General features: G+C 31.4%; 1 protein-coding gene across 5 annotated transcripts; it reads left to right on the top strand.

Annotated features, from left to right (window-relative positions):
* The first annotated feature begins 166 nt into the window (after positions 1–166).
* LOC109546194 (androglobin-like) lies at positions 167–23188 on the top strand. 5 transcript variants are annotated; one of them, XM_048668245.1, is made up of 21 exons: positions 167–369; positions 1043–1147; positions 8818–9082; positions 12176–12364; positions 13072–13236; positions 15409–15649; positions 16029–16126; positions 16336–16527; positions 16579–16929; positions 16992–17268; positions 17462–17610; positions 18596–18991; positions 19043–19807; positions 19865–20080; positions 20849–20900; positions 21008–21101; positions 21707–21795; positions 21886–22089; positions 22148–22309; positions 22363–22520; positions 22575–23188. In XM_048668245.1, exons 1-21 carry the CDS (start codon positions 199–201, stop codon positions 22700–22702), a joined length of 4467 nt encoding a protein of 1488 aa, XP_048524202.1. In that variant the 5' UTR covers positions 167–198; the 3' UTR covers positions 22703–23188. The 5 variants fall into 5 exon arrangements, with proteins under 5 accessions (XP_048524202.1, XP_048524203.1, XP_048524201.1 ...); XM_048668246.1 differs by having other exon boundaries at positions 1040–1147; positions 16995–17268; XM_048668244.1 differs by having other exon boundaries at positions 1040–1147.
* Positions 23189–27098: the final 3910 nt, after the last annotated feature.

Below are 27098 nucleotides of genomic sequence, written 5' to 3'. Positions count from 1 at the left end.
TGACCGGATTAGGCTTTAAGATATACTTAGAACGTACAACGCAATTATTTTCTTTCCGTCAGATGGAAAATGTATTGCGTAACTACTTCAATTATCCTGGGTTATCAAACGTTAATAATTTCGTAAATTAGCCTAAAATATATTATTTCCACTTGGTCATTGTGTCAAAAGAAATCATTTCAAGCCGGTAGTCAAAAAATGTCAAAACAACGTTCGCAAAAACCGAAACTTGATAACACTTTGGTGGCTGAAGAACCATCTCTAACTACTCCAATTTCTGCGGGTACTGATCCGGACACTCTCCCTTTTCCCGAATTTACTGATCAAGACATCAACTCAGAAAAATGGGATAATGGCACAGCAGTAAAGGTAGAGTTCAGAAAAGTTTTATATAGACATAAAATAATTGATATTACTCCTATTCGCGCAAAAATGTTTGTAGGCATTTTCAAAAAAAAGAATTATAAAGTGAAATGTTAAGAACTAATTCACATATAATTTATTTAATTGAAAGTACGCTCCAGTTAACTAAATAGTTATTTGCGTTTTCCAATGGCAGGTAAATGGTGACAAATTATAGTATCCCGAGAGAAAAATCGGTAGTACCAAAAAATGGGTAGTAATATCAACAAGTAACAAATAACAACTCAACCACCCTTAAATATAGTTATTAACTTTTATCTACAATAACGATTACTTGCAATAAAATGCTAAATGATATTTTTTTTAATTTATTGTAGATTAATGTTTTTATTTAAATTTTAATATTTTAATATTTTTAAAATTTAAATATTTTAACGTTTTTGAAAATTTGTTTATAACTTACAATATTTGTGCACACTTTGTATAGTCCTCAAAACAATAATGCTAACCGACCATTAGTGAAGACTGGTTAATTTAAAGGAATCAATATTGTAGATAAATTAAATAGCAGAACACATTTTCTACGTTATTTCAATTCGTTTTCAACGCAAGTTTGGCAAAACGTTTTTTTGAAATGTTTATTGCAACTTATGCATGAATAATAATTCACTTTCAGCAGGATAAAAGTCAAATAAAATCGTTATTTGAAGATCCACAAAAAGTGCATTTGCCATCTGGTATATCGGCCCATGAATGGAAAAGGTGTTCCGATGTTTATTCAAACGTGAGTAGTTACTAGTTAGTACATTCAGAACGAGGTTTATTTTACATATTATTATACATTATTCAGTATAAAAACAACTTGCTATTTTTGCAAGGAAAATTATTTAATTAAAACCACCATATCCGGAAAGGTTACCGTGAATTTACAAGCTTAATACATGAGTATATAAACATGAAAACAGAGAATAAAACCGAAAGTAAAAATAATGTTAATTGAAACATTTGCGTAAATCATCCTCTCTCTTTTACATCCGGGTAATTGTGCCTGCCTTTTAGGATATCATTTGTTGAAGCCGGTCATTAACATTAGTATTTTTCTTCGTTTATCGTTTTACAGGTCATAAAAACTTCCGTTTCTCGGCTGAAACATTATATTCCCTTCATTCACTTGGTAAATTCAGGCGTGCTCAATTGCACGAAAGAAATTCCGTAGGGAAATTACCCAAATGTGTCACCTATCACAATATTATAAATTGTTATCTACATATCTCAATGCTAAATACTTAGTGCCATAAAGTGGCATGTGGCTATAGATGAGCGAAAATTTTTCTTTAAAGTTGCTTTCAGGATATGTTTGAATTGGGTATGTAATTGACCACATAGAGGGACTTATCCAAGAGCGTAATCAACTCTCAGACGATACTTCCATAAATGTTATTTGCTTTATAAAAAATCATTCAAACTGTGCCACAAAAGTTAATAAGTTTTTCCCATTTGTAAAATGTTATTCATGTAATACATTAGTTGTAATTATTAATTTTATTATCTTATGTTTTTAATTTATTCCTTGAAAATTAAACCAAATTTAACAAAAAATGAGAAGCAAAAGATATTTATTAGCATTTGTTTCATCCGACAAAAATGGAAACATTGAAAAGGTGTTAGTAGCGTAATTTTTTAAATAGAAAAATCCGGTTTTAATTCGAGGCGCGTCTGAAGTTGATAATTTTAGTTTATTTAGGACAAAATTAGCTCTTTAACGCTATGTACATACTACTATACAAAAATATAGGTAAAAATATTAAATTAATATTAATAACCTGGTTAAATATCCTGTGTGGACAATTTAAACAAGTGCTTTAAATACCTACTATGCACTTTATTTGTTTAATTATTTAGAAAATTACAAAATTTGTTCCATTTTTAGTTCGCGAATTATTAACATATAGTGTTTGTTGAATCCCTTTATCTCAAAAACAGGATGCAAAGTTTTTATTCTAATATCGACAGAACTGATAGCAAACTTCAAAATGTGATTTGATCGTTAAAAAACCTAATAGCACAGAATGTTAAGTTTGAAACCCAGATATTTTCAGATTAAAGAAAAAAAAGAAATTTAAATTTCAGATCCTGTATTTCTGAAAATATCCACTTTTGAATATGGCCATGCATTCCCAAATGACCACCATTTAACGTGTAGAACGGCTCGTATTTACCGTTTCTGAATTTTTCAGATAATAAACCACCCTTTATACATCATCTTTACACGACCTCCAACACTTGAAACTGAAATGTTTCATTCACTTTAGGGATCTTAGATCTTTCTGGGATTTAAAAAAAATCTACGCAACAATTCTTTATCTTTACAGCTCAATTAAAATAATAAATTATTTTTTCAAATGTACTTCCAGTACTCATTTCCTTAAGCGATTTTGGTTTAACTCATGACAAGCAACTAAAGCAAATATGAATAGACTGCCTCTAAATAAACAACCATAATTTTTACGAGCAATTGCTCCAGAAACGTCACTCTCGGAAGGAAAAATTTACGATTTTATAATATAACTCAACTAGACGCTGTTGCAAACTTGCTATGTATCCGGAAAGATTTGAGCTATCAAAAGCCGAAGCTGAGTGCTTTCGAACAAACATAATTGAATATATATTGGCAAGGACGCCTGGGAAATTTTGCGACGGACGAGTTATGAATTTTCGTCAATAATAACTTTCAATGCAAAAATTTGTGCATTCCAAGTGCAGCAAAAAAATCAAATTTTTTTCGACTAAAAAAACAGAATTGCTAGCTATTGTTGCTCATTTTAGAGCTTATGGACTGATCATGGACATTGTCAGTCAGAATCACGAATTAGCTTTCCTACATATTTTTTTCAAATAATCCAAATATGAAGTATTTTCCAACAGGCATATTCTACCTTATCCATTTTAATTGAAATTACAAAAACTGGAAAAGAAAAGCAATTTTACTATTGCTTGTCTACCTATTTCTCTCAGTTATTCGGTGCATAGAATATCAAAATTCTTACAATATTAAACAGAATGATCCCTAAACGGCAAAATTCTCTTATTTAATTTCGCAATCTCATTTTCAGCGCTGAAACCGGTGGAATTTAATGCAAAACAGCGAACTTTTATTGGGAAATAAACTGAAAAAGTTCAGACAATCTCTGCGTTACTGTTGCTTAACGAGAATAAATTGAAACTTTCCAGATATTAGGTCCTTGCCAGGAGACTGAATCCATTATAAGTTCATAACAGTCATGTTTTGGTACAAGCAAGCAACAATTTGTGGATCTGGTAATTGTAAATACAATTTTCATAAGTAAAATTTCAGAACATTTTTTAATCTAAACTATTCTAGGATTTACGACATTATTACGATAATTTTCCTGGCAGATAAATTTATTTTTGTTAGCAGCCTGTTTGAAAATATTTCCAGTTATTAATTCGAATATCACTATACACAATCTGTGTTTCTGCGATTGTTAATAAGTGGCTCCGGAACTTTTTTTTAACATTTTCAATTTTCAACTTTAAAGTAAACTAATATACTCATATGCTCCTATAAACGAGACTATATTTGAAAAGTCAAAAGAGTTTTACACAAACTTATATTTTTATAGCCTCAAAACAATAAATTCTTAAACAGGATAGCAAACTGAAAAATACACTTTAAGGCTGCCAGCCTTTATACATGAAGTAAACTGCTCCACTTCACGAATTTTTGCTTGGTTAAATTTGGAATCGACAAGATCGGTTATTACACATGAAATAACCAACGTTTTATAAGACTCCGTGGGAATAAAATGAAATGCTGCTTTGAAAATTGCTTTTAAGTTCATCATATTCGAGCCAGCCATCAATTTAAATATTTATCAAAAGCGTAAAACGTGCTTTCAAGCAACAAGGTAAAACATGAAATTGCATTTACATTGAAGGAAATTTAATTTCCTTGAAGAGCAGAAGGTTTACGTTCAATGCAAAATCGGCCTGACAATTCAGATTTACGAATTCAAAAGTCCATAAATAAGTAGCTCTTAATTTTAGTGAATCATCACTAAGAACGACCGACAGAGAATAATGAATTGACAAATACACTAGCTAAAATTTTAACAGAAATTGTCCTATAATATTTTTCATTTATAAATGTTTTGCAAATGCAAATACGAACATTTAAAACACCTATTTTACCCTAGCCATTAGCAATAATAAAAATAAGAGGATAGTTCGGTATAAATTATTACGGTTCCAATTTTTCCTTCAGCAGTTCGTTTGCAACAAAAATTGAACTTAAGACATTTATCAACATCTCTTATCGTCTTGCTTCAACATTCAATTCATGCTTAATTAAATAGGCTTACAAAAAAAAAAAAAAGGTTAATAGTCAAATATAAGCAATATTTATTTCGTCATATAAGGAAACAATTTATTTAATACAAATATCCAACTCTCATTTAAAATTCATTTATTTGTAAAATTTAAGTGTTCCATTATTATAAAAAACATCAATTGAAAGCCTCAAAGGAATCAGTTCTAGCTTAATCTTGTATATATATAAACTATTTTAATTAACCTGCCATTATGATAACTTTTGTTAAAAATTGTTAATATTATACAATGTGGTTCCTTAAATCGATCTATACATATATCATTCAAATCAGTGAATTTCAATTTTTATGTACACTGTAGATGATGATGGCATGTCCGCATTATGCTTAATTAATTAGTGGACACACTATACACGAATTGGTTCACTGGGGCCTCGGAACAATTTATCATTAGAGGGATTGGTCACAATCGTGACTGGATGTCAATTAAATCGACCAATTCGATCAAAACCACTAGTCATTTACCTATAATAATACAAACATTACATTTTCAGCTCTTATGGAAATCAGCACATTAATTAATCATTCATGGGCAAGCCTCGTATGATAATATCACAATGTTTTCTATGTTGCATGGTCATTTGGCGCTACCGAATACCTACTATGGAGAAATTTAGACACTAACGTTTCCTTTCAAATTATCCTATTATGCTGTTGAGTTTGCAGGATTGATTAGCGATCAATTCATGCCAAAACGAAGCAAAATAAAAAAGAAAATGTGACATTATCGTGTAGATATAACAGATAACTAACAAATCATCAAAAGAAAAAATATGGAAATAAATACGTATAACATACTTCCACACTTGCAATTATTTTAAAGTCTATACATTGTTTTTATAATATATTCAAATCATCAAAACCACGCGGCTGCAATTTTGATGAAAAATAAAGGTGATAAAAAACGCAATATTGGTCCGTTTAGATAACATAGTAAATTTCAACAAAGTGTAATCAATTGCAAAACACAATACCCAATCGATCAGGGAAGTTTTAGAACTCATTTCCCGCATCACTCTAAAGCTCGACAAGTGGCTCTTAAGCTAGACCCATCATTAATCATCATGACCTCCTATATCCGTGGCTCCGGAGGTTATATTATCTGCAATATTCACATGCTTTACTGTATTTAATGGCTGATAAGGAAAAAATGCTATTTCTCTATAAAGCGCCAGTACTACTGCATTATGCAATCGAAATATCTTCTTCTAGGGAAGCTCTACTAGATTATTTAGAAGTCTGAAATTGAAAATAAGCACACGCTTAAAATTGCTTTCTTTCTTATACTGTAACTTTTCTTAATGCTTTGAAGGAGGTTGTAATATGTTGACTACCTTCACCGTTTAATGAAACGATTTGTACTGTGCTGTTCTACAACAAAAAATTGGAGCAATGGAGTTTCCAGTCTTGGGAACCGACCTTTCCTCACACTAATTAAAAAAGTTAAATGCTAGTTTTACTCTGAGGAGTCAGCAAGTAATAATTCTTAATAGAAGACCATTTGAAATTTAGCTCCCTGGGAAAAATCCGTAAATTTGCTGCAGCACTCGTAGCAAATAATTTTTAATTACGTGTTCTTTTTTTAGTTGCAGGTGGGATTTTGATAGAAATTAAATTTGAACTTATGTCATCCTATAGCAACCGTGTGTATATATTTTTGTTTCCACTTACAGTATATGTTATTTTGCCTAATTGCGACTTGCATGTGCCTATTGTTTACAATACTGGGAAGAAAATGGAGCAGTTTTCATTTCCAAACCAAATAAACCATAATTAATAATGAATTAAGCAAAAATTTGCAGTTTAAAATATTTATATTTACTGCCAGCTGAACACTTATTATTTTCATTCGGACATTTTATCTACTTGTAGTGTAGAATTTTTTAAATTACTTCGAAATTAGCTGTTTGAAAAGCTTCATTTCGACCATATTACAATTACACGACTGGAATAGAGAAATATTCGACATTCAAACTCGATCTATTGATTCTCTTAAGACAAATTTCAATATACTCGTATTAAATATCGTATTTTTAAATAATTTTCAAGAAATGTACCCACAAACGTTAAGGAATATCAGGTAAAGTTGGTTTTTTTTAATTAATTAATCACATACAAATCACGAACTTTATAAAAAATAAAGAAAAGCATTTTAATTTAACAGTTGGTCAGTCGTAGTAGCGTAGAGAAAATATAACACATAAAATTTAAAAGAACGTGAAAAATATCAATGATGAAAATTCATCAACCACAAATTTTTTTTATACTTAGTTGCTAATTGTTAAATTAGCAAGTCGTCTGACTCCACACATGTTATTTACAATATTTAGTGAATCAGTGAGAATTGAGGAAAAGTGAAAATAATAATGTTTACTTCAAAATTGTAATAAAATTCATATACACAATATAGAATGTATATGTATATGTGCAATAAAACACATTATTGTTGATACAAATCGCCGTATAAGCACTCAATTTGATAAGCAACAAACGTTGAAAGTATCCATAAAATGGACCGAAGCGTTTTATAAAGATTTTGTATAAATAAGTTCTTTAAGGCTTTCACATAAAATGTAAATATCCTCACAAATCAGTAGGTGACGGAGATGCAAAGTAAATTGAGTTAAACTGAAATTTCCGGTTTTTCTTTTATTGAGTTGGCTCCTTAAGTAGCTTTATTAAAAAATCAATATTTTTTTCGATAGCTTTTTTCTGTAGGAAATAAAGATTATATATAAATATATATATATAATATATATATTATAATAAATATAATATAGACAATATATATATATATAATATTTTTTAACCCGCTTTCATCATTTTTTTCAATTCGCAGCAATTTTTGCAAGCATATTTTTTTAAATTTTGTTAAAAGGCCCATTGTTAATTTTCCTGTGGCCATTGTTTAATTCAATAATGAATACAATTTCTAGCTGTTATTATGGCTAAACTAATCAATAGTTACACGTACCGTACAGAGATAGCCGGGATGCTCTGAAATGTATAATACGCATGGATAATAGTAAATTTTGCAATTAAATTTAAAACATTTTTTCTGCTACAGGAGCACACATCTCTTTGTAAAAATTGTTTAAATACGGTCGTGTTATTTCACATGAATGACCCTTTTAGTATCGGTTTTTATGAAAAATATATAACTCTAAAAATCAATGACTCGACTGATTAAACAGCTTCCAACCAAATATCCATCACATAGGGCTCAAGAGGGCCACCAGATTCTACTCTTATGCTCCATGTGCATGTTGAAACTCAAAAATGCATTTTAAATGATAACGTCTTTTTGATATACTGAGGCATAATGAGAAATGCTGGCTGCTCCAATCAATTCCGGATTTCGTTCGCGAGCCAAGCAAACATTCCATCCATTCTGGCCCCTTTCCAAATAGTTTCTTCGTCTTTTTGCAGCGCATCAAGGAAGCTGGAACAGTTCCGGAATCTATTTTTGGAATTTGAAAACGTTAAGTGTGCTTGCGAAGATATATCCGACGCTGTTAGCTTGAAACATGTACCCTACACATATCAAAAAATGCTTTGTTGAGTACACAGTAAAAATGTGTTTTCAATTTTTCTTTTGCTTTTCGTACACGGTGTTTTCCACTATATTGTCTATGAGCTTTGAGCAATCATAAGGTCACAAAAGAGGCGTTTTTAATTACGCAGAGATTTTACAGTATTTTAACTGGCTGCTTTTAAGAAGCGTATGTGCATCTTTCTCACGTCAATATCAACTCACTCACGTCCATCGCGCTAAGCACCTGAGCAAATTGTTCTTCAACGGAAAATCTTCTTGTTTTTGTCTCCAATTGCTCACTAATGTTCAGAATCTCTGTTTGTTATGGAATAATATAATTTTCTGCTGAAATGCAAGGATGATTGCCAACACGGCATGTCCGTACAATGCAATGTAATTGATTAATTACTTCAAACTTTTATGCTTATAAAAAGAATTGTCTTTCCTAGCATTGCCTTATTTAAATTTATTATTTTGAAGTTGCCCATTTATAAGATTATCTTTTTGCAGGTTAACTTTGTGGTTTATTCAAACTCTCACGAGTATCCTGATCTGGTAACTCCTAACACTCATCTTTTAGAGACTGAGTTTTACCGACACTTCGTATCGGTAATTGAGACTTTGTTGTACATTGGTAGCACTAAACCATTTTTACAAGAATATGGGAGTCAGGCATTTTATACATCTGTGGAAAAAGCTTGGAAACCGTGGCATCATATTTACTCAAATTGCAAAATCACCAAAGGTGAACATTCGCCTGTTTACAATCCTGTTGGTAAGTTTCCCCACTCTGACTAAAATCTCATCTTCTTTATAAAAATGCAAAAGCTTCCAAGTTCTTCAGTAAACTTAAGCTAGAACATAGAATAAAGAAAAGCGGTTTAGTATCGAAATATTTATCAAATTCTATTATTTAAGAAAGCATTAGACATCGAAGAAACTCTACAAAATTCTAARAGCCGTGTTAAGTCAAAATTAAAAACTTTATTAAAAATTATAAACGCGAGTTTGTACAGTGTGTCTACTTTAGTTGAGAATACTGGAAAACTCTATTATTAATAATTTTCCAAAAACGTTATTCTTTATGAAAAGTTCTGCATGTTTTAAAATGTTAACTTTTTTAAATTGAACGGTAACTTTTGTCAGTTGAACTTTGCTGAACCGTAAAGTACATATTTTTGATATACCTTTATTTTTGACAATTTTTTTTGAGACCTAAAATTTACGCTGAAATGTGCAGTAACATCCTGTTGTTGCCTTTTTTTGCTACTTTTGGCTGTAATAACAATGCAAATGTAAGTGCAGTTCCGCAAAATATTGCTTATTAGTTTGGGCACGAAATTAAACGTTCACGCTTATAATAAATAAAAAAGACAAATGTTCGATTTCGGTAGATTACTAGACGAAAATTAAGAGAAAGGTTTAATTAAGTTGAAATTACATATTTAGACGTAGTTTTTAGTTCTGACAAAAAAAAATTTAATAATAATTTCTGATGTTGCCCAAAAAAGGTACTTTACTTTTGTGCAAAATTAGTTTGTATTGACGAACCGCGTATACAACTGGAAAAAAATAAAACGTGATGCTTGACTTTGCGTTTTCTTCTTTTCAGAACGTGCATAACTTTTCATAAAGTATAACTTTTCTTGGTAAAATTGTTAATAAACAAAGTTTCCATATGTTGCCAACTTAAGTAGACACGCTGCATAATAAAAAAAACATTATTTCAACAAGTATCTATATTTTATACTTAAAATACTTGTATTCGCTTTTGAACTTATAATGAATCACACTTTAATTGATATGAAATCATACTTATTAAGAACTTTAACAGATGTTTTAAGCTTTATCAAGACACATCTGGCAAACGTTCAGCTATTTACTGTGGAAGGTTCTTCGCCGTACTGAGAGAATGATTGTGAATTGTATTAACCGGCCAACTGGGCATATAAACGCCATATTAGATTAAATTTTCAGTTATTTTGAGAAAAATTCACAAATAGTTGGAATTATTAATCTACCCATCCAATGTTGGACAACTTAATTTCGATCGGCGCATACAAAAATATTTTTACCAACAGAGAATCATATCAGGACGAATTGTAAAATTATTGCGATATCTATTCTATGGAATTGTTCAACAGTTTTCTCTATTTTCTGATTAGTACTAGCATGGAAAAGACAGGAAAATATCATAATGAATATGAACACATTTTTATCGTTGTTGAGATAAAAACTGCGGAAGTTACATACTACATACATACACAATAAAAACGTTTTACATCTAATACCTTCTCATAAAGCCTCACTAGAGAAAYATGTTTTATYGAAAAACCACCAAGGATTTTTCATGCAGTTTTAAGCATCTCCGGGATTTAAACCCTTGAACTTTGTCRGTCCTTTTAACRAAAATATTTTTTCTYGCTCTTTGAARCTTGAGACTGTCTGATAAAGMGTATGAAGCAAAGGGCAGTTCTCAAGACGGTTCCTAACATTCCTAACRTTTTTCCAGATATTAACCGGTCGAAAAAAAGTCCATTTACCTTTGATTTCCCCTAATATGACTATTTTCACCTCTCTTTACAGCTCGTGAATTTGTAATAAAGCCTTTGAATTCATTCATTGAAATATGATACGTGAGGTCTTCTTTCAGAAAGCTCGTAGTGTATAACTAAACAGGTTCAAGATTTTATCAAAATTTATCTCTTTCTTAAGTGAAAAATTGTCTAAGCTTCAATAGCAAAAACATATTCGAAAGGCTCCAAAAAATTCAGTTATACATTTGATCCAGTTTATGAATTTCTTTAATATACAATGTGTTAGTTTTCTTAACAGTTATTGAGAATTTAAAAATTTAATCGGTACGATAAAACGTATCGTTTCCACTTTTTCATCCCAAAAATCCTCAATACTAGCGAATAAAATTTCAAGTTGACCTTTTCCCATGATAAAATATTTCCTTTAAGTTCGAGCAGATGTTCAAAGGAAAATAAATGTAGCCTGACACCGACGGTCTGGCTTTTTGTTCTTTGTGTAAAACTGTCTATATTAAAACGGGCACTTTGCATTCCTTATTGGAATCGCTCTCTTCCAGCAGATTTATTGATTCGGTCAGCAGGCAGAGTGAGTGTGAACTGATAGACGTTGTCAAATGCACTGGATTATCGATATAAAGAGCTGATAAAAACATAGAGATTCTTTTTGTATATAGACCTAATTATGAAACATATTTTATAGATTTTAATATTCAAGATTTTTCTACACTTTTACTGTAAGTAGAAAATAAACACATCCGATGCAGCAATGAAATTCAAGAGAGGTTTGAAGTGAGTTAATTAGCTTTGGAAAACGCAGGTTTTTATGAAAAGGAGAAAGAAAAGCAAAGAGAGAACTATTTTCGAATTAGTCCATGCGCCTGTTCGCTTCTTCGTGAATTTATTTCCGGTCATTTTTTTTTGAGAATTCCTCAAGCGATATGTTCTAAAATAACTTTGTTTGGTTTAAAGTCAAATTTGTTTTAAAACGCATTTTGCGTCAGGCGAAAGATGGTAAAATAGTGCGGACATTTTTAGAATGTTATCTGCTTACTTGAACAGATTTTTAGCCAAATAAAAACGTTCTTAAATAATTTTCGTTTGAATTCGAAAACAGTGTGTCAACCAACATAACAAAATGGTTTTTTCAAATTAAATAGCCGCGAATTGAATGGAAAATAAATATCATTTAAGCAGCTAGTTATTAAACACGATCAGGGTGGCTCCGTAAATCAAATTAAACCAATTTAGCAAATTTTTCAAAACTATAACTGTGAGAAACTACAAAAACCACAAACGTGTTATTAAATTCCCATTTAGCCAATATCTTCTAGGTAAATATGTTGTCCGTCTTTTCTGGATGGGAACTTGGCGCAAAATTTACGTAGATGACTTCTTGCCTATGGATCAGTTCAACAACGTCTTGCTGCCTACATTTCAATCACCTAAAGTATTGCTTCAAGAAAAGACACAAAATATAAATGTGGAAAATAAACCTACAAAAACTAAACCCAGCAAGAGAAGTAAGTATGAAGAGGATGCACTTAAAAATAGCTTTGTAAATCTTTTCGGGGTTTTAAAAAGCTAAACTTTGAAAAATTGCTACTTTTATAACTTGAAGCGTCCACTATCAAAAACTTCGCCTCGGAGAAGTTTCGTCGCATTGCCTCTATTTCTGAGAAGGAAACATAAAACAATGGAATTATGTCAGCGCTACGTAGCGTTTTTAACATTCAAGCCGATATTTTATGGATGTTTGTTTCGGTAACAACTGGTTGATCATTTAGTACGAAAGCAGTGAAGACATTGAAGCTTATTATTGGGGATTGAACCCCCAAGTAACGTAAATTCTGTTATTCGACGTTGTAACATTTTGTACGTACCTATATGTATGCATCATCAGATACTAAACTTATTTTATAGGAATCATATTGGTGAACTATTATTTAAATTAATTATGAATAGTTACGTTTTCTCCAGCACTGCATATTTCTCATAAAAGTTAATTAAGCGAAGCAAATAAGATTAATAAAATAGCTATGCTAATGCAATATAAACTGCAGGAGAACGAAAGAAACTACGTTCTACAATTAATGGAAAGCACGGATTGGTCGTCGTGGTTCTAACAGCTTTGCTTAACAGCTCCTCATTTTACTATCGTTACTCCGAAATTACGAAAAATACATATTTATTAATTTCGTTTTAATGACGCTGAGTTTTCTCATGAAAGGTAGCCCTGTAAGGAAGGAAACACTGCAATTATGGCCTATGATATTATGCAAAGCTCTCTTAAAAATCGCAAGTTTAAGCTCATGCTTTTCAACCATTGCGACTAATGATTTTGATATCGTTAATTGCTTGACTGGATGGATTCCGCAGAAGATAAAGACGAAAGGTACGAAAACTGTTATTATGTGTTATATTTGAATGGATTATTCACTGTGTAAGGAATTACTGCTAGTCAGTAAAAGCTGGGCACGTTTAGTTTCTGACCCTTTTTAACTGAATAATGAGATGCCCTATTTCAGCAGGTTTCATCTAACACCTAAAAATAGTTTTAATTATATYTGAAAGMAAAWGAAATACACATTAAGAAACATTTGATTGATTGCTCGAAAAGAGTAAAGCTTTAATCCTCCTCTGGGTTAAATACTAAGCGTACTTCGGAATGCGGCACAGTGAGACACAATGAGTTGGAACTCATACGGGCTCAGAGAGGCAATAACTCAACACAGTGCTACCCATGCCTACTTCAAATAACTCTTGCGGGACACATTTCGAATTCAGTTTATCAAAATCAAATTTATCAGACACCAAAAATAATTCACAAATTCAGAGTTGTGCCTTCAGTAAAGAAGAGTGCAGTCTAAAAATCATTCAGATCACATGAAATCCTGGAATTTTGCGTGCTTCGTAAATCTGGACTTCAAAATGAACGGTTTTACGCTGCTGCAGACTCTTCAATAAGAAATTCACACTTTCAAAGTAATGCCAGTAGAAACTTGAAATATTGACATTTTTGCGTAAACGTACACACCTGAAACTCTGATAAAGAAATGTGACTTTTGAAATTGCCTTTCTGTGAAAATCTACCAGAATCTACGCACGCACGTTATAACTGAATCAAATTTCCCATTATCTATCCAATGATATAAAGCGAAAACTGTGGCTCAAAGGGGTTCTTGAGCAACGTCGAATACCGCCTGTATGATGTTTCAGTCGACATTCACAATTTAGAACTGAAAAAAAATGAGCTTGGATAAAATATACAAAGCCGTCCAAAATATTCCCAAAGTATAAAAATTTACTACAAAAGAACCAACACCAAATCCACCCAACGAGCCAGTTGATAGGACTGGAAAGAAAGACGAAAATGTGTTTAATACAGCAGGAAATCTGTCCAACGCCAACTTTATTTGAAATCAGCAAAGCAAGGAGAGGGAAATACAAAGAATAAGCTAAAATATTTATAGATTAGAGATAATTCTTAACAGCTTTCTGGAAGCTGGCGCCCTATCCTCCATTTTATACTGCAGTTAGCAGGTACGATTAGGGCCAAAGATAAGAGAAAAGGTTAATTGAATAATCTATTGTTTACCATTAATGAGATTATTTAAAGTGGTATAATCGTTAAACGAGGCTTGTAAACAAATTATCGGCTGTTTTATGTACATTCGCAAGGTTTCATCAAAATTTTAATCGAAAATGTCTGAGCCGATGGAATGGGTGAAAAACTTTGCTCTTGCGGTTTTTTCCTAAATGGGTATTTTCTATTAAGACATGATTTAACTATTTAAAACGGAGACAAAATTAAAGAAGATAAAGGTTTTTAAAAAAATACACCTTTTGCAGCTTGTTTCACTGATATCGCTGAAAGTAGACACTAAAATTTAATGTTCAACTTGACTAAAATGTTTCAAATATTTTGCTAGCGTTTTTTTGTACCCTGAATGAGCATGAGCATAATTGCAGATTTCAAAAAATGTATAAATTTATAATTAGTACCACGAAGTTGGTGTTTCAGCTCAGAGATAATGAAAATAGCTACTCAAAAATATCTATTTTTTAAATGGAAGCTGCAAATAATAAACGTTTAAAATTTTGCATTGTATTGCAGACTTCAACGGTATTTTTCTCTTCTTCTTTACTGCTACTCTGTCAGCTGGCAATAATATTTATTTCATATTCTTATAGAACAATTGTTTTTTATATAATAAAATAATTCTAGAAGATATAATATAATAATATAGTAACGGTTTTGATGCCTTCCGCTAATGCTAATTTCAAATAAGATTTACTTTTGTTGATTAATACAGACAAATCTTTTTATTTCAATTAGAACCAGAATAATGGAAACATTGTAACGAACGACAACAAAAATGCTTTTAGTCGGTAACTTATTAAAATCCTTTTGCTGGCGTTTCGCCTTTTTCTGTTTTTCTCCTTTGAATAATGTACTTAACAAACATATAGTCCAACACGTGAAATTCAAAGCCAACGTTAGCCTGTTATTCACATATTCTATTAATATTCTATCTAGTAAACAAAGTCGTTTCATACATAATAGATATTCCCGCTAGCGACCTTTGGGACATATTTATTGCATGCGTTCCTCGTTTTGAGTGGGCTGAAACGAAGGATGGAAGCACGAAAAAAACTGGAAGTCCAAAGTCAAAAACAACAGGAAAAGATGCTTCAAAATTGACCAAAAAGAGTGTCAAAGCTGTTGTACCGGTTGGAGTGGAAAATATGAAAGATGGAGATCATTATGTGATGTTAAATTGCTGTAGCCGAGGAGAAGCTTCAAAGTAAGAATAGTTTTCTGCTAACAATATTTAAAATGTGGCCTGAATTTTTTGTTTTATATACAAACTGAATAATTACGGGCATGTCGCACACATAACAAAACATGATTTATTAAAATAATCAGTCCCTATCTTGCATTAGTCTAAGTAAATAATTTCATATTTAATAACTGAGGCGTGTTTCAGAAGCTTCATGCCATAAAATAATTTAATTAATTGAATTATTTAAAATTGAAAAACTGAGGCATATTTGTTTGCCAAATCTCTCATCTACCTGAAGTAAAATAATTTGTTCGGATTTAATTGTAAAAGGCTAGCTAAAAACATTCAAATCAATTCTATATAGCGGTTTGCGCACAATAACCGTGAGTTTCATTTTTAGGACTAATCACGTCGAATCCAGCAATATGGCCAAAAGCAGCTTAATATTTTTAGTTCAAATTAGAGATATTCCTCTAATTCAGCCAGCTCCTAGGCCAGGTAATTCGTATCGAATTGTCCAATGTCTTAATTACATTTTCTAAAATTTTTATTGAATGTTTTTCGTTACTATTTTTACTACTGTAAAATCATCAACTCAAACAAATTAAATTTTCTTAGCCTGAAAAACGGCAACTCTCTTCTTTGAAAAACTTTCGGCAATTACCTACGGTAGCATTAAAAATTGAATCAAATTACTTTTGCTTTAGAAATAGAGTTTTGGAAAACTTTTCGGTTCGAAGAGTGGGCTGTTGAGCAAGGGATTTTATCACCAGATATTAAAAAGCTCAACATACAGTCGCTGAAAATTATAGATCCGATTAGAAGAATTCTCCCAGTTACTGAAAGTGCTCCCAAGCCGGAGGATATTAAATTTGCGGATAAACTAGTGGATGATGCAGGTAAAATACCGTTAACTCTAAAATAATTTATTCCGTGAAAATAAACTTCAGACAAAAAGTCTGAAAAAAGTTCCAAATCCTCGAAAAAATCTGCGAAAAGCAGCAAGTCAGTCCGTCTCGAACCAGAGCCTTGCAGCTGGGCAGGTTTCATGGATTTCCAACAAGAAATCGACCACATAACCATTTACTTTCAACCACGACTATTTAAAGATAAAACTAAGATTTCTGATGTAAATTTTCCAAATACGTCCCAAGAGTTCCGTCACATAAATGCCCCCATTACCCGCAAAAAAATGAACAACGAGCCAATTTACTTATTTATGGATTCCATCGATTATAAATTTTTGCTGATTAACTTAGCTCAATTGGGGAATGTTGCTCTATTGCAAAAAAATACCGAAGGTATTTTCAATATATGCAAGTGTAAGCACTACTTTATAGCAGGTCGAATATATTTTTATTAGAAGAAGATGATATTGAAGATGCCATGGTTTCTTCTGAAGATGTAGATATATGTGAAGAAATCGTGTTGATAAAAACCAGGAGAAAAGACGTTTCAAAAACTGTAATTGAAACTGATTCATCATCGTCCGTTCAAAGGATGACTTGCAAATCAGTAAGTCTTGTTTTAGAAGAGTATAGCTGGAAATCAAATTCTCTAGGCAACGCTCAAGCAATTCTCAGAAGCTATGGAACAAGAAGTATAATGCTCGATTTAAAGCCTGGTAGAATGTCTTTCAGGTAATTTTCCATAGCCATACTAACATATTTTCAAAATGATTATCTCAATAGAAATGTTTTAAAAACTCAGTAATCAATCAATATTTGTATTATTTCTGTTTGTGTTCAATATCAAAAAATTGTATTATATTGAATTGATATAATTAATACGGATACCAAAAGAAATACGTTCGGATTAATTTGCATTTTTCAGGCTATGGATTTCAGCTGATTGCTCCTATGTATTGCAGTTGTTTTCTGATTCGACAGTACGTGTTGGATGTTTGGAAGAATATTTGCAGACCTGTAGTGCGGAATCGCAAACTCTGACAAATCTATGCTACGAATTATCAAGCTGTTATGGTACATGTTTAATTTTCAAGCCCAAAGGAGTAGATATTTGAAATCTATAAAAATCGTTATAAAATTAATGCAAATTTGCTATTCTTGGAATAGATTACAGAGAAAGAAATTTGTGTTATATTTTGTACGCATATAATCCTAGAAGCAGACGGAAGTATTAATGTAAATCTTTTGTTAACATATAATAATACAAGAACTTTTCACTTTATGTTGTATGAATTTGATCTGAAAAAATTTGACTGACAAATTTTTTGAATCATACTTTGCCCCGTAATGAGATTTATGCAGATAAGAATAGAAAGTGTATGGTGTTTTTCGAAAAATTCAACAACCGTTGACATAAAACTTCCATACAAATTAGAGCGTTTTGAGTAATCAATTAAGTTATTTATAAAACTCTCTGTAAGTTGAGAAGCTTTACAAAAATAATTTAACATAAACTTGTTACTAATTTTATTTTGTATTGTATTTACGAAGAAAATTGTATTTTTACGTAATTATCTTAACACAAATTACTTTTCACACCGATTGTGACGGCGAGTTTTAAAGTTTAATCCCTTGCCTCTATGAGCTTCTTCAGAAGGTTTCAATATGCCAATATCTTTTCATATTACATGAAAAATTTCAGTCGTAAAATGTCGCAATATAGTACCTACTTGCACGGCCTTTCCATGTGTGAATTGAAAAGCAATATTGAATACACGAGTGGGCATGTTTGGGTTAGCATGTTTTCAGGTACAGTCCTGAAAGCAATTTTCAAAAGTTAAATAGAAATTCACAAATCGCTTTTCTGAAATCACGATAAAAAATGTAATTCGTACAAGTAAAATTTTCACTCAGGCTCAGATATAAGCAATAAATTTTTGTGGTCAATGCCCCAAGAATGATAATAATTTGCAGTTGACCGGAACAATAATCAAGTTAAATGAATAGAACAATGCCTTAAATATAATAATCAGTACTATATTAGAATAAATCATTTCAGGAAAACTGGTTCAATCGTTTGGAATGCCCGAACATACAATATGTCTAAGAAACTTCTACCAATGTTACAAACCGTTCCAGAACTTATCCAAAAAAGAGCTTGTCATAGTTCACAGAATTGTCTTTGAAGAACTGTGCAAAACCATTATAGAAAATAGTTTAACATCAGATGCACTCTATGCGATAAACTTGCTGTTTTTCAATCTAAAGACTTTTGACTATCCTAATCCTTACATCGAAGAAACTCACTTGTGTCCAGACAAGTTTGCACTAATGGAGCAAGTGGAATATGCTAAAATTATGCAAAGAGCTGCGGTGAAAATTCAGGCGTTTTTTAAAAGCTGGTACATAAGGGCAATGTTGAAGAAAACATCTCAGACTCACAAGGAATATTTCGGTAAGTGATTTATGAGCTTCTTCCTAGTCGTTATTTAACTAATTCCCACAGGAGTTTTTGATACCCTGAAAAAGACCTACGTCGATATTTTTGCTTCAGAGAAGCGTTTAGTCTATTGTCCTACTCTACTGAGACGCGTCTTTGAGCACCCAGAAATGTCCAGCATCAACCAAAAGTTTGACATATTTTCGGATACTGAGTCCGTTCTGAGTCTCCGTGTGTTTACGGGCTCAATTAATGTTCAAGAATGTGTATGGGTTCCACTCTGTCGGTATGAATTTCAAATCGAAGCACGTGACCCAGTGTTTGTAAAAATGCATTTATTCTGTAATTTGAATCAATACTGTATCCGAGTTTTTAACAACGACAATCTCACGGAAATCAAACGGGAAATCAACAGAGTGGCTGTATGTAAATATCCAGCAAATGAAAAAGGGTATACTGTACTGGGCTACGGATGGTCAGAACATGAAGCCAAAGCCAATTGGAAGTTGGTTCTGGCAACTCAAACTATGGCCAAAAATAATTTAATAGTGAATCCTCAATCCTTTATGGCAACATCAGTCCTGAAGGACAATTACATACCCAACTATAAAAGTGTTATTTGCCGATGTATAGTGAAAGTTGGATCGGATGCTTTTGTAACTGCAAATTTAACCACCTCCTTCGACGATGTTAAAATATGTTTAAAGTTGATTGACAAAAATGGAAAAAGACTGCTTGAAAAGAATGGAACCAAAACGGTGTTGCTTCCGATGATGAATCTGCAGACTGACACAGTAGTTTCAGAACCTTCAGTAAAACAGCTGGTGGAAGGTATGTAATTATTGATATTTTTTTAACTAATGAGGAAATATTGTGGTAAAAACACAGATCAGAACAGGAGAATCGAGTCAGTGAGTGAAGTGAGTGAAATATCTTATAGAAAAGGCCTTAAATCATCCGGACTAGTCGATACTGAAAGCAATAAAAGTGCTAGTATCTTCAGTGCGCAAAAACATTCACTAACCGACGGAACAAAACGGCATAAAAAGAAGTTCAGTGAAGTTGGAGATATGGATGATGAAATAAGTTACACGTCTCAACGAAGTAAGTGATAACTCTTGTTTCTACCACGCAAAACCAAGCGCACCTAGAATTTCGAATTAATTCTAAGAATAGAATTAATTAATATTAATTAATATTTAAAGTACAAAGGAAGTAGTATTTTTTACATTGAGTATATTTCTCTAGACCGTGTTGTCCTAAAGATCTCAACCTTTCTATTGAGGAAAACTTGAAAGTAAATCAATGTTTGTGAATTGAACATTCCAAAGCCATTTTCACTTCCGAAATTTTGCTAATCAATTCAGATGAGTTTCCAAAATGTTTCGATGAAAAAGCAGAGTATACGGCTGTTTCTTCTGCAGATATTACGTACATGCTTCTTTAAAACATCTCCGTTATCCCCAAATATGATTAGATGTTTAATCGAGGTCTCGTAATTACTGAATTTTGAAAACGTTAACTTCGAGAATGAAAACATATTGAAATTGGAAAGAAAGAGTTGTTCGACAGCGTAAATCAGACTTGTTGAAATAATCATATGCTTCAACATTTCAGCATTTTTCAACACCAAACTACAGGGAACGTGAACACTTTTATTAACTTCAGTCAAACACTAATCCCAATTCATATTTCCTGTATAGTAAGTTTCAATCAACTTACTTTTTTTATAACATTATCTAACGTTGTGTCACCTTAAGATATAAACAGTTGATCAACGTTACTATAATTTATAAGATCAGTTTAACATGTCTAACGGTATTTATAAAAATATAACTAGATTCCTCTATATATAATTTAAATTGCTTTTAGGTTCAGATGCTAGATTCAATGGAAGAAAAAGCCACAATAAATTAGGATCGAGGTACAAAGATTAGTTCAAACCTTAAAAATTACTTCGCTTTTATTAAGTAGATTCTTTGGAAAACAGGCCAAAATGAGTATCATTTATTAATTTTAATTTATTTGTAGGGCATCTGTTAGTTCGAAAATCAAAAGCAAATTGATAGTTCCAACAAGAAGTATAGATTTTCCCCAAACGCAATACATATTAGAAGCTACAGTGGTAAATTTTRATCACCATCATAATCAGTTTTGTTGCAAACAATAGTTGACTTGATAAAAGATCTTGTTYTATATAAACAKGCCATTTAATTTATTCAAACCTTAATTAACATTAACTGATTGACCTAAAAATGGGTTTGCATTTTTTCAAATGCCAAGTGTAAGCAAATAGCAAATATACCTGCTAAGAAGATTGATCTAAAASGATCTTTTATATGATTCTGGCAAAATGAGTTCAAATGTAGATAATTTTTGCCAAACTTGTTCGAGTAATTCCTTTCAAAAGTTCAGTGCTTAGTAAGTAAATTAGTAWTTACAAATTACTCAACATTTGRGCTTGTGAAAAAACAAAAATATTACAGAAATGATGCATTTGGTTGAATTCCTTTGCYTAACTGTTAAAAACACAATTTAATGCACACAAMGAAAACTCGTAACTGAACTTGAAAATTACTAGGTAATTGGTGCATTACTGAAATAATTATTTTTTGATAATCCAGGAAAACCTTTTTTCCATAAAAACCATTTCTRTTTACTGTTACTGTTAATTGYTAAAATAAAAATTTACCGTATTAAAATAACATCAAATTACTGTTTCTTTCTCAGGTTGAAGGAAGCTGGCCACTCACTGCAGATGAATGGGATCGCGTTCAAAAGCTGCGACAACTTAGTTATTTAGATATTCTAGACGAAAGGTCTTTTTTCTGCTGTTTTCTACTTTATATCAGCGTTTATGTATATAAAAACTGTGGCGATATTAATAATTTATTTCTACACACCCTTAGACCGTTTCTTAATAAGAAACCATCCACGCCAAAAAAGTCGGCTTCCATTATTCTGGAGGAACCGTTTTGGACCCTGGATTTGGTTTATAGTTCAAACAGTGTTCTGGAGTTTGAACAAGATCACTCCGAGAGTGAGAAATTGAAGCAGTTAAAAAGCAAATGGTTCAGCGATATTGAACGCTATAAAAATGGTCTAGAATGTAGGTAAGTCTTGCAATTGTAACGCATCAACTGTAGTAAATTTACACAACAACCGTGTTAGGAAAAAGTACATTGAAGAACACTCAGTATTTAAAAGTGACTTTTCAATCGATAAATCTAAGCGAAGTAATAATTGGAGAGACTTTGCCTCATTTGTCATTGTAGGAGATTCTTTGGATCAATATATGGTAAAATCTCTTGCAGAAGTGGATTGGGCCTTTTGGTAATAGTAATTTAGGCGTCATGTTCGCGTTTTCATTCATACAATACTTTAAGCAAAACAAAATCTCCCGATGACTATATTATTGAGGAATCGAATATTGAGAGAAGAGTCAAAGAGTATGAAAAGGAAGAAGAAGCCATCCAGGAGGACATTGAATGCAAAATACAAGAGCAACAGGAGCAGTTTGAAATTATTGCTAACTGGTTTGCAGGTATTGATTTAAGCAATAATGTTGTTCACTGATTGGAACCGATCTCACTTTAAGACATTAAAGAAGAATCAATGGAAATGATTAATGATGCATTAGCTATGAAGCAGAAGTACGTTGAAAAGTTCCTTTCACAACATAAAAAGCACGATGACAAAAAGCAAAAAGGGAAGAAAAAGAAGTGATCACGTTCTATTAATGCGATTAGATGGATTATTTCATTAATTTCTCTAGTCAGTTTATCAGATGATTTTATTAATACTTATATTTATATTGATAACACAAATATTGATTTGTCTAATTGAACTTACAATTTCAGTTTCGAGCAGACACGAACTGCATCCAGTCAAAGTTTTCATTTCAGATAATTTAGTTCTTGTTCAGAAAGTTGGCATTTTCCGATAAATTAATCTTAAATCATTGGCTTCTAAAACTCAGTCATTTAATACGACAAAGTTTCAGTCAACTTAAGTCAAAACTGAGTCAAGATACGGAAGTGCCTCAAGCGGCGAGAATGAGCTTGAAATAAATCCTTTGAAGTACAATATAGCGTCGTAACTTGAAGCTATATTCTTATGAAAAAGATTTAAATGTCACTGAATTTCTACTAAGATTTATAATATTGCAGTCCCATAATATCCACATTAATATTAAAGTGCAGTTTAATCATCTAAATGTCTTTCATTGAACTTTAGATATACATTTGCATATAAAGTAGGTAGTGGTATCCTGCCATTTGCATGAAATTGAGCTCGACATGTAACCACCGGTAGATTTGCTCGCAAATAGATTGCTACAGAATAGCTTGTGGCCATTTAGCTTATTCTACTGTTCAAGATTGAAAGATAATTGCCGTAGTTTGATTGTGAAGGTTTTCTAGTAAGATTAAACCAAGGAATTCTGTATAAATACAAATGTTTTATCGGCTTGACTAATCGAAAAAATACGGTTTTGACGAAATTCTACGGTATCTCCATAAACCTTCAAAATAAAGAGAAAAATGAAGTCTTGATCATTTAATTCAAAGCTGATTTCAGCGTTTAATAAAGTCGCAATTAAAATGACAGATTAACTTTAGTTTTATTAATTAAATACCCTGTTTTCCATTATTTTATTTTCATTGTCTAGAGAACATTCTTGGAGAACAACTATTGGAATTTACTCGAAATTTTATTATAGTCGCAATTAAAATAAAAAATTACCTTTGATACTATAACTTAGGTTAATAACCTGTTTTTCTTTATTTTGTTCTCATTGACTTAAGATCATTCTATTGAAATTAACTCGACGTTTTATCATAGCAGCAATTAAACTCGAATATTCAGTTTGAATCTCCAAATTAAATACCCTGTTTTTCATTATTTTGTTCTCATTGACTAAATAACACTCTATTGAAATTTACTCGACATTTTATTATAGTCACAATTAAGATCAAATATTAACTTTGGCACTATAAATTCACTCTTTTTTCTTTTGTGTTTATTCATTCAAATTTTCAAAAGAAGTTTTCAAGTCACCAATAAATCAAGACGCTATGATGGTACTACGGTACCAACTTAATTTTTGTACCCAACCTTTCACCAATTCATACAGAGCCAAACTAAAATGGTTCTGTGCCATTTAATTACAAAAAATACTTTGTTTTAGGACACGAATACAATTTCAGATTAAATAGTCTTTCAAATTACGTATATAACTTAGAAAAAAATGAGCATTTTAGAAGGCCCAAGGCCAACTATGATTACCATTTAAAAAAACATAAGTTTATTTTTTATCTCGTAAATCAAGTTGACTATGACAACGAGTGCTAGTTTATTGAATTCAACGCAAAAAGTTCTACCAAAGGAAATTTTAAATTTTTTTCTAAGTTAAGCAGTTTACGAAATATGTGATAATTAAAAAAGTGTTGATTTCTTGTATTTTCATGATATTTCAGGAACCAAGTCGGGTATCTAAATTTTCAAAATGGTAATGAATAGACAATCGAATTCTGCCCAATTTTGTTCATTTAACGGATTTTCTATCTTTAAAAATGTAGAAGTTACCCATACAAAGATTCAGAAAATGCTCACCCTGTATACATATTGAATAGAGATTTAATTATTTAGTGTTTATTTTCTAGTTATTATAGAAATAAAATGATATAGTTCATATACAAAAATGTACAGATATAAACACTAAATTCAATAAGTTTTTAAATTTCCTTTTACTTTAAGGAATAAAAAATAATATCAGGGTGCGTCATGGTAGAATCTACCTGTTTAAGATTTACAATAGTAGCAATCAATAAAATTTTTAGGCAAATCTGCTTGAAAAGTCCAGATATTAAATTATGGGCCTACTCCTAATTTTTTACAAAATCAGAGTAATTATTTCATATCAGCATTTAACAACTTCTTTGCAAATTTTAGAACGTATTTGAATAAGTAACGTTGATTTTAATGAAAATCATTGACCTATCACTTTTTATATAAATTTGTCCAACATCAGAGGCTAATGTGCTGAACTCAATTCTTCCTGAATAATACGCTCTATTCAGTTTTTTAGACCATATGAATCCTGTGCAAATTTTAATATAAAAAGAGAAACTATTTTCCGGATTACAACTCTAATTGGCCAAAATGTGGAAATTCGCAATGAACAGTAGTTACCCAAGCCATCATCAAAGGCGATGCATTACAGTAGTCTATTCATTTTTAAAAAACGTTTTAAAAATGTAACCTTTTATTATCAACTGCTGTATGAAATTTGAAACGAAAATTAGCCTTAAATGAAATCAACAATTAATCTAAAATTAATTGAAAAAGCATTATTTTCAAACGGTTTCGATAAGAAATAAAAATTTGTCTAACAGAATCATGCTCCCCAAAAAGGCAATGCTTATAAAATAAATTTGACTGTGTTTACTAGAGTATGTAATGTAAAAAAGCTAACGTTTTCTTTTAAGCTACAGTTAAATTATAATAGTCATTTCGGTTTCTAAATAATTAAAGACGATTTTGATAATTTTCCGGCATGTTGGACGTAACTACATTTATGGTCAGGAAATGTTCGGAGCGCAACGTGTGACAAATCAGCTCACTTCCGCACAACCAGATGAGCTCACTTTTATCAACTACAGTTATGCATGTCGGCAACATCAGCTAACTGTCATTCACACAGGCAAAAGATATTTGGAATATGTTGCAACTGTGATATTTTCCTTTCAGAGGGTACTGACATGTGCCCATTATCTCCCACACTGGTGCGTTAAGGGTAATCAACATCTTCAAGTGCTGAAATGGAGAAGATTCGTTCCTAGCAGTTTTTTCAATGTTTTTTTAGTCTCACTCTGCAAATGTACCTGAGCTGAATTTATGTGGGGGTTTTAATTATTTAGAATAATCTTAAAATCACATATTTAATTAGCGAAAGTATAAATCGATCGGTTTTGCTAGTCTAAAATGTCTTGAATAGCTGCCAATATTTTTAATTAATCATTTTATCTAAAGGTATAACTTTTTAACAATTTGTCAGTTTTTCTCATTTCATACTAAATGAATCATAGAATCAATGCTCAATTTACATAATCTTAACATGTAACGATGTCTTTTCATATATCCTTACTAATACAAATATATTTATTAAACTGTTCAGCTATCTTGTGTAACAGGAATTTCTATTTGTAGAATTCCTAATTTAGTTGATCATTATTTATTTCCGGCTACATTACTTTGCAATATTCAATCTTCTATTCATCATGACAAACATCACGAAAATTTGCAGCTCGTAAGCCCCAATTACGTTTTAAGTATGAAAATAATTGGATTCCTTGCTCATCGGTCGAATACAAATCAAACAACAGTCATGATAAAATGCGCATAGCGCCAGAACCACAGTTATAAAACTCAAAAATGCGATTTTTTATGTGGAACTTATGCAATAAAGTATTACCTATAAAATTATTAACAGTTAATATTATTAATTCGAGAAAAAAATTACGGAAAATACTACATGCACGTAAATAATTAAAGTGTTAATTAATGTGTTTGATTAATTGAAACAATAGTTTATATCTCGGTATAGTTTAATTGGTTTGCTCTTGTACTGAACCATTTCAGTTTGTTGAAATTCACATTGTTAGTTGAGTTGTTTGAAAATACGTTCCTAAAATCCTGATTAATTAGCTACGATTTTAAAAAAAATTCAAAAATATCTGTTGAAACTTCTTTTTAGTGATGTATCTACCACTATCTCAACTACCGGGCAATGTCCTCATGTAACTTTTTTTCATAGCATTTATTTATCTCGCTGTTGGCAAATAAAATTCAGACGTTCTTATTAAAAATAAAAAATCGCTTTGAAGATGTTTCCTATGCTGATTCATAACGGTTAAACTCGAAACAATTTTTTTATGTTCCGAAGACTTGAGCGATAAAAGTGCTGCCAGTGATATATTTCTTTCGAGTGATTAAGAATAAAATAAGAAAATTAATTTCTGCCTTGGAACAGGTGGGAAATTGATGGGAATTATTTAACTATTTCTAAGTTGATTGTTGCATATAAGGCAATTTTTCTCTTCTTATTAGAGACGAGGCAAAA

Source organism: Dendroctonus ponderosae, unplaced genomic scaffold, assembly GCF_020466585.1.
Source record: "Dendroctonus ponderosae isolate FM_Combo_2020 unplaced genomic scaffold, Dpon_F_20191213v2 Dpon_F_20191213_7, whole genome shotgun sequence".
In the NCBI taxonomy this organism is placed as follows: domain Eukaryota; kingdom Metazoa; phylum Arthropoda; class Insecta; order Coleoptera; family Curculionidae; genus Dendroctonus; species Dendroctonus ponderosae.
The sequence above is the reverse complement of the archived record's forward strand: the minus strand, read 5'-3'. Positions and strand labels throughout refer to the sequence as shown.

Bases quoted from the DNA above. Each gene is read 5' to 3' on its own strand.
- LOC109546194 (XM_048668244.1), top strand. From the start codon at position 199: ATGTCAAAACAACGTTCGCAAAAACCGAAACTTGATAACACTTTGGTG. The intron at 15,650-16,028 runs GTAAGAATAGTT...TTTCATTTTTAG, and splicing joins AGCCGAGGAGAAGCTTCAAA to GACTAATCACGTCGAATCCA. The intron at 20,081-20,848 runs GTAAGTGATAAC...AATTGCTTTTAG, and splicing joins AAGTTACACGTCTCAACGAA to GTTCAGATGCTAGATTCAAT.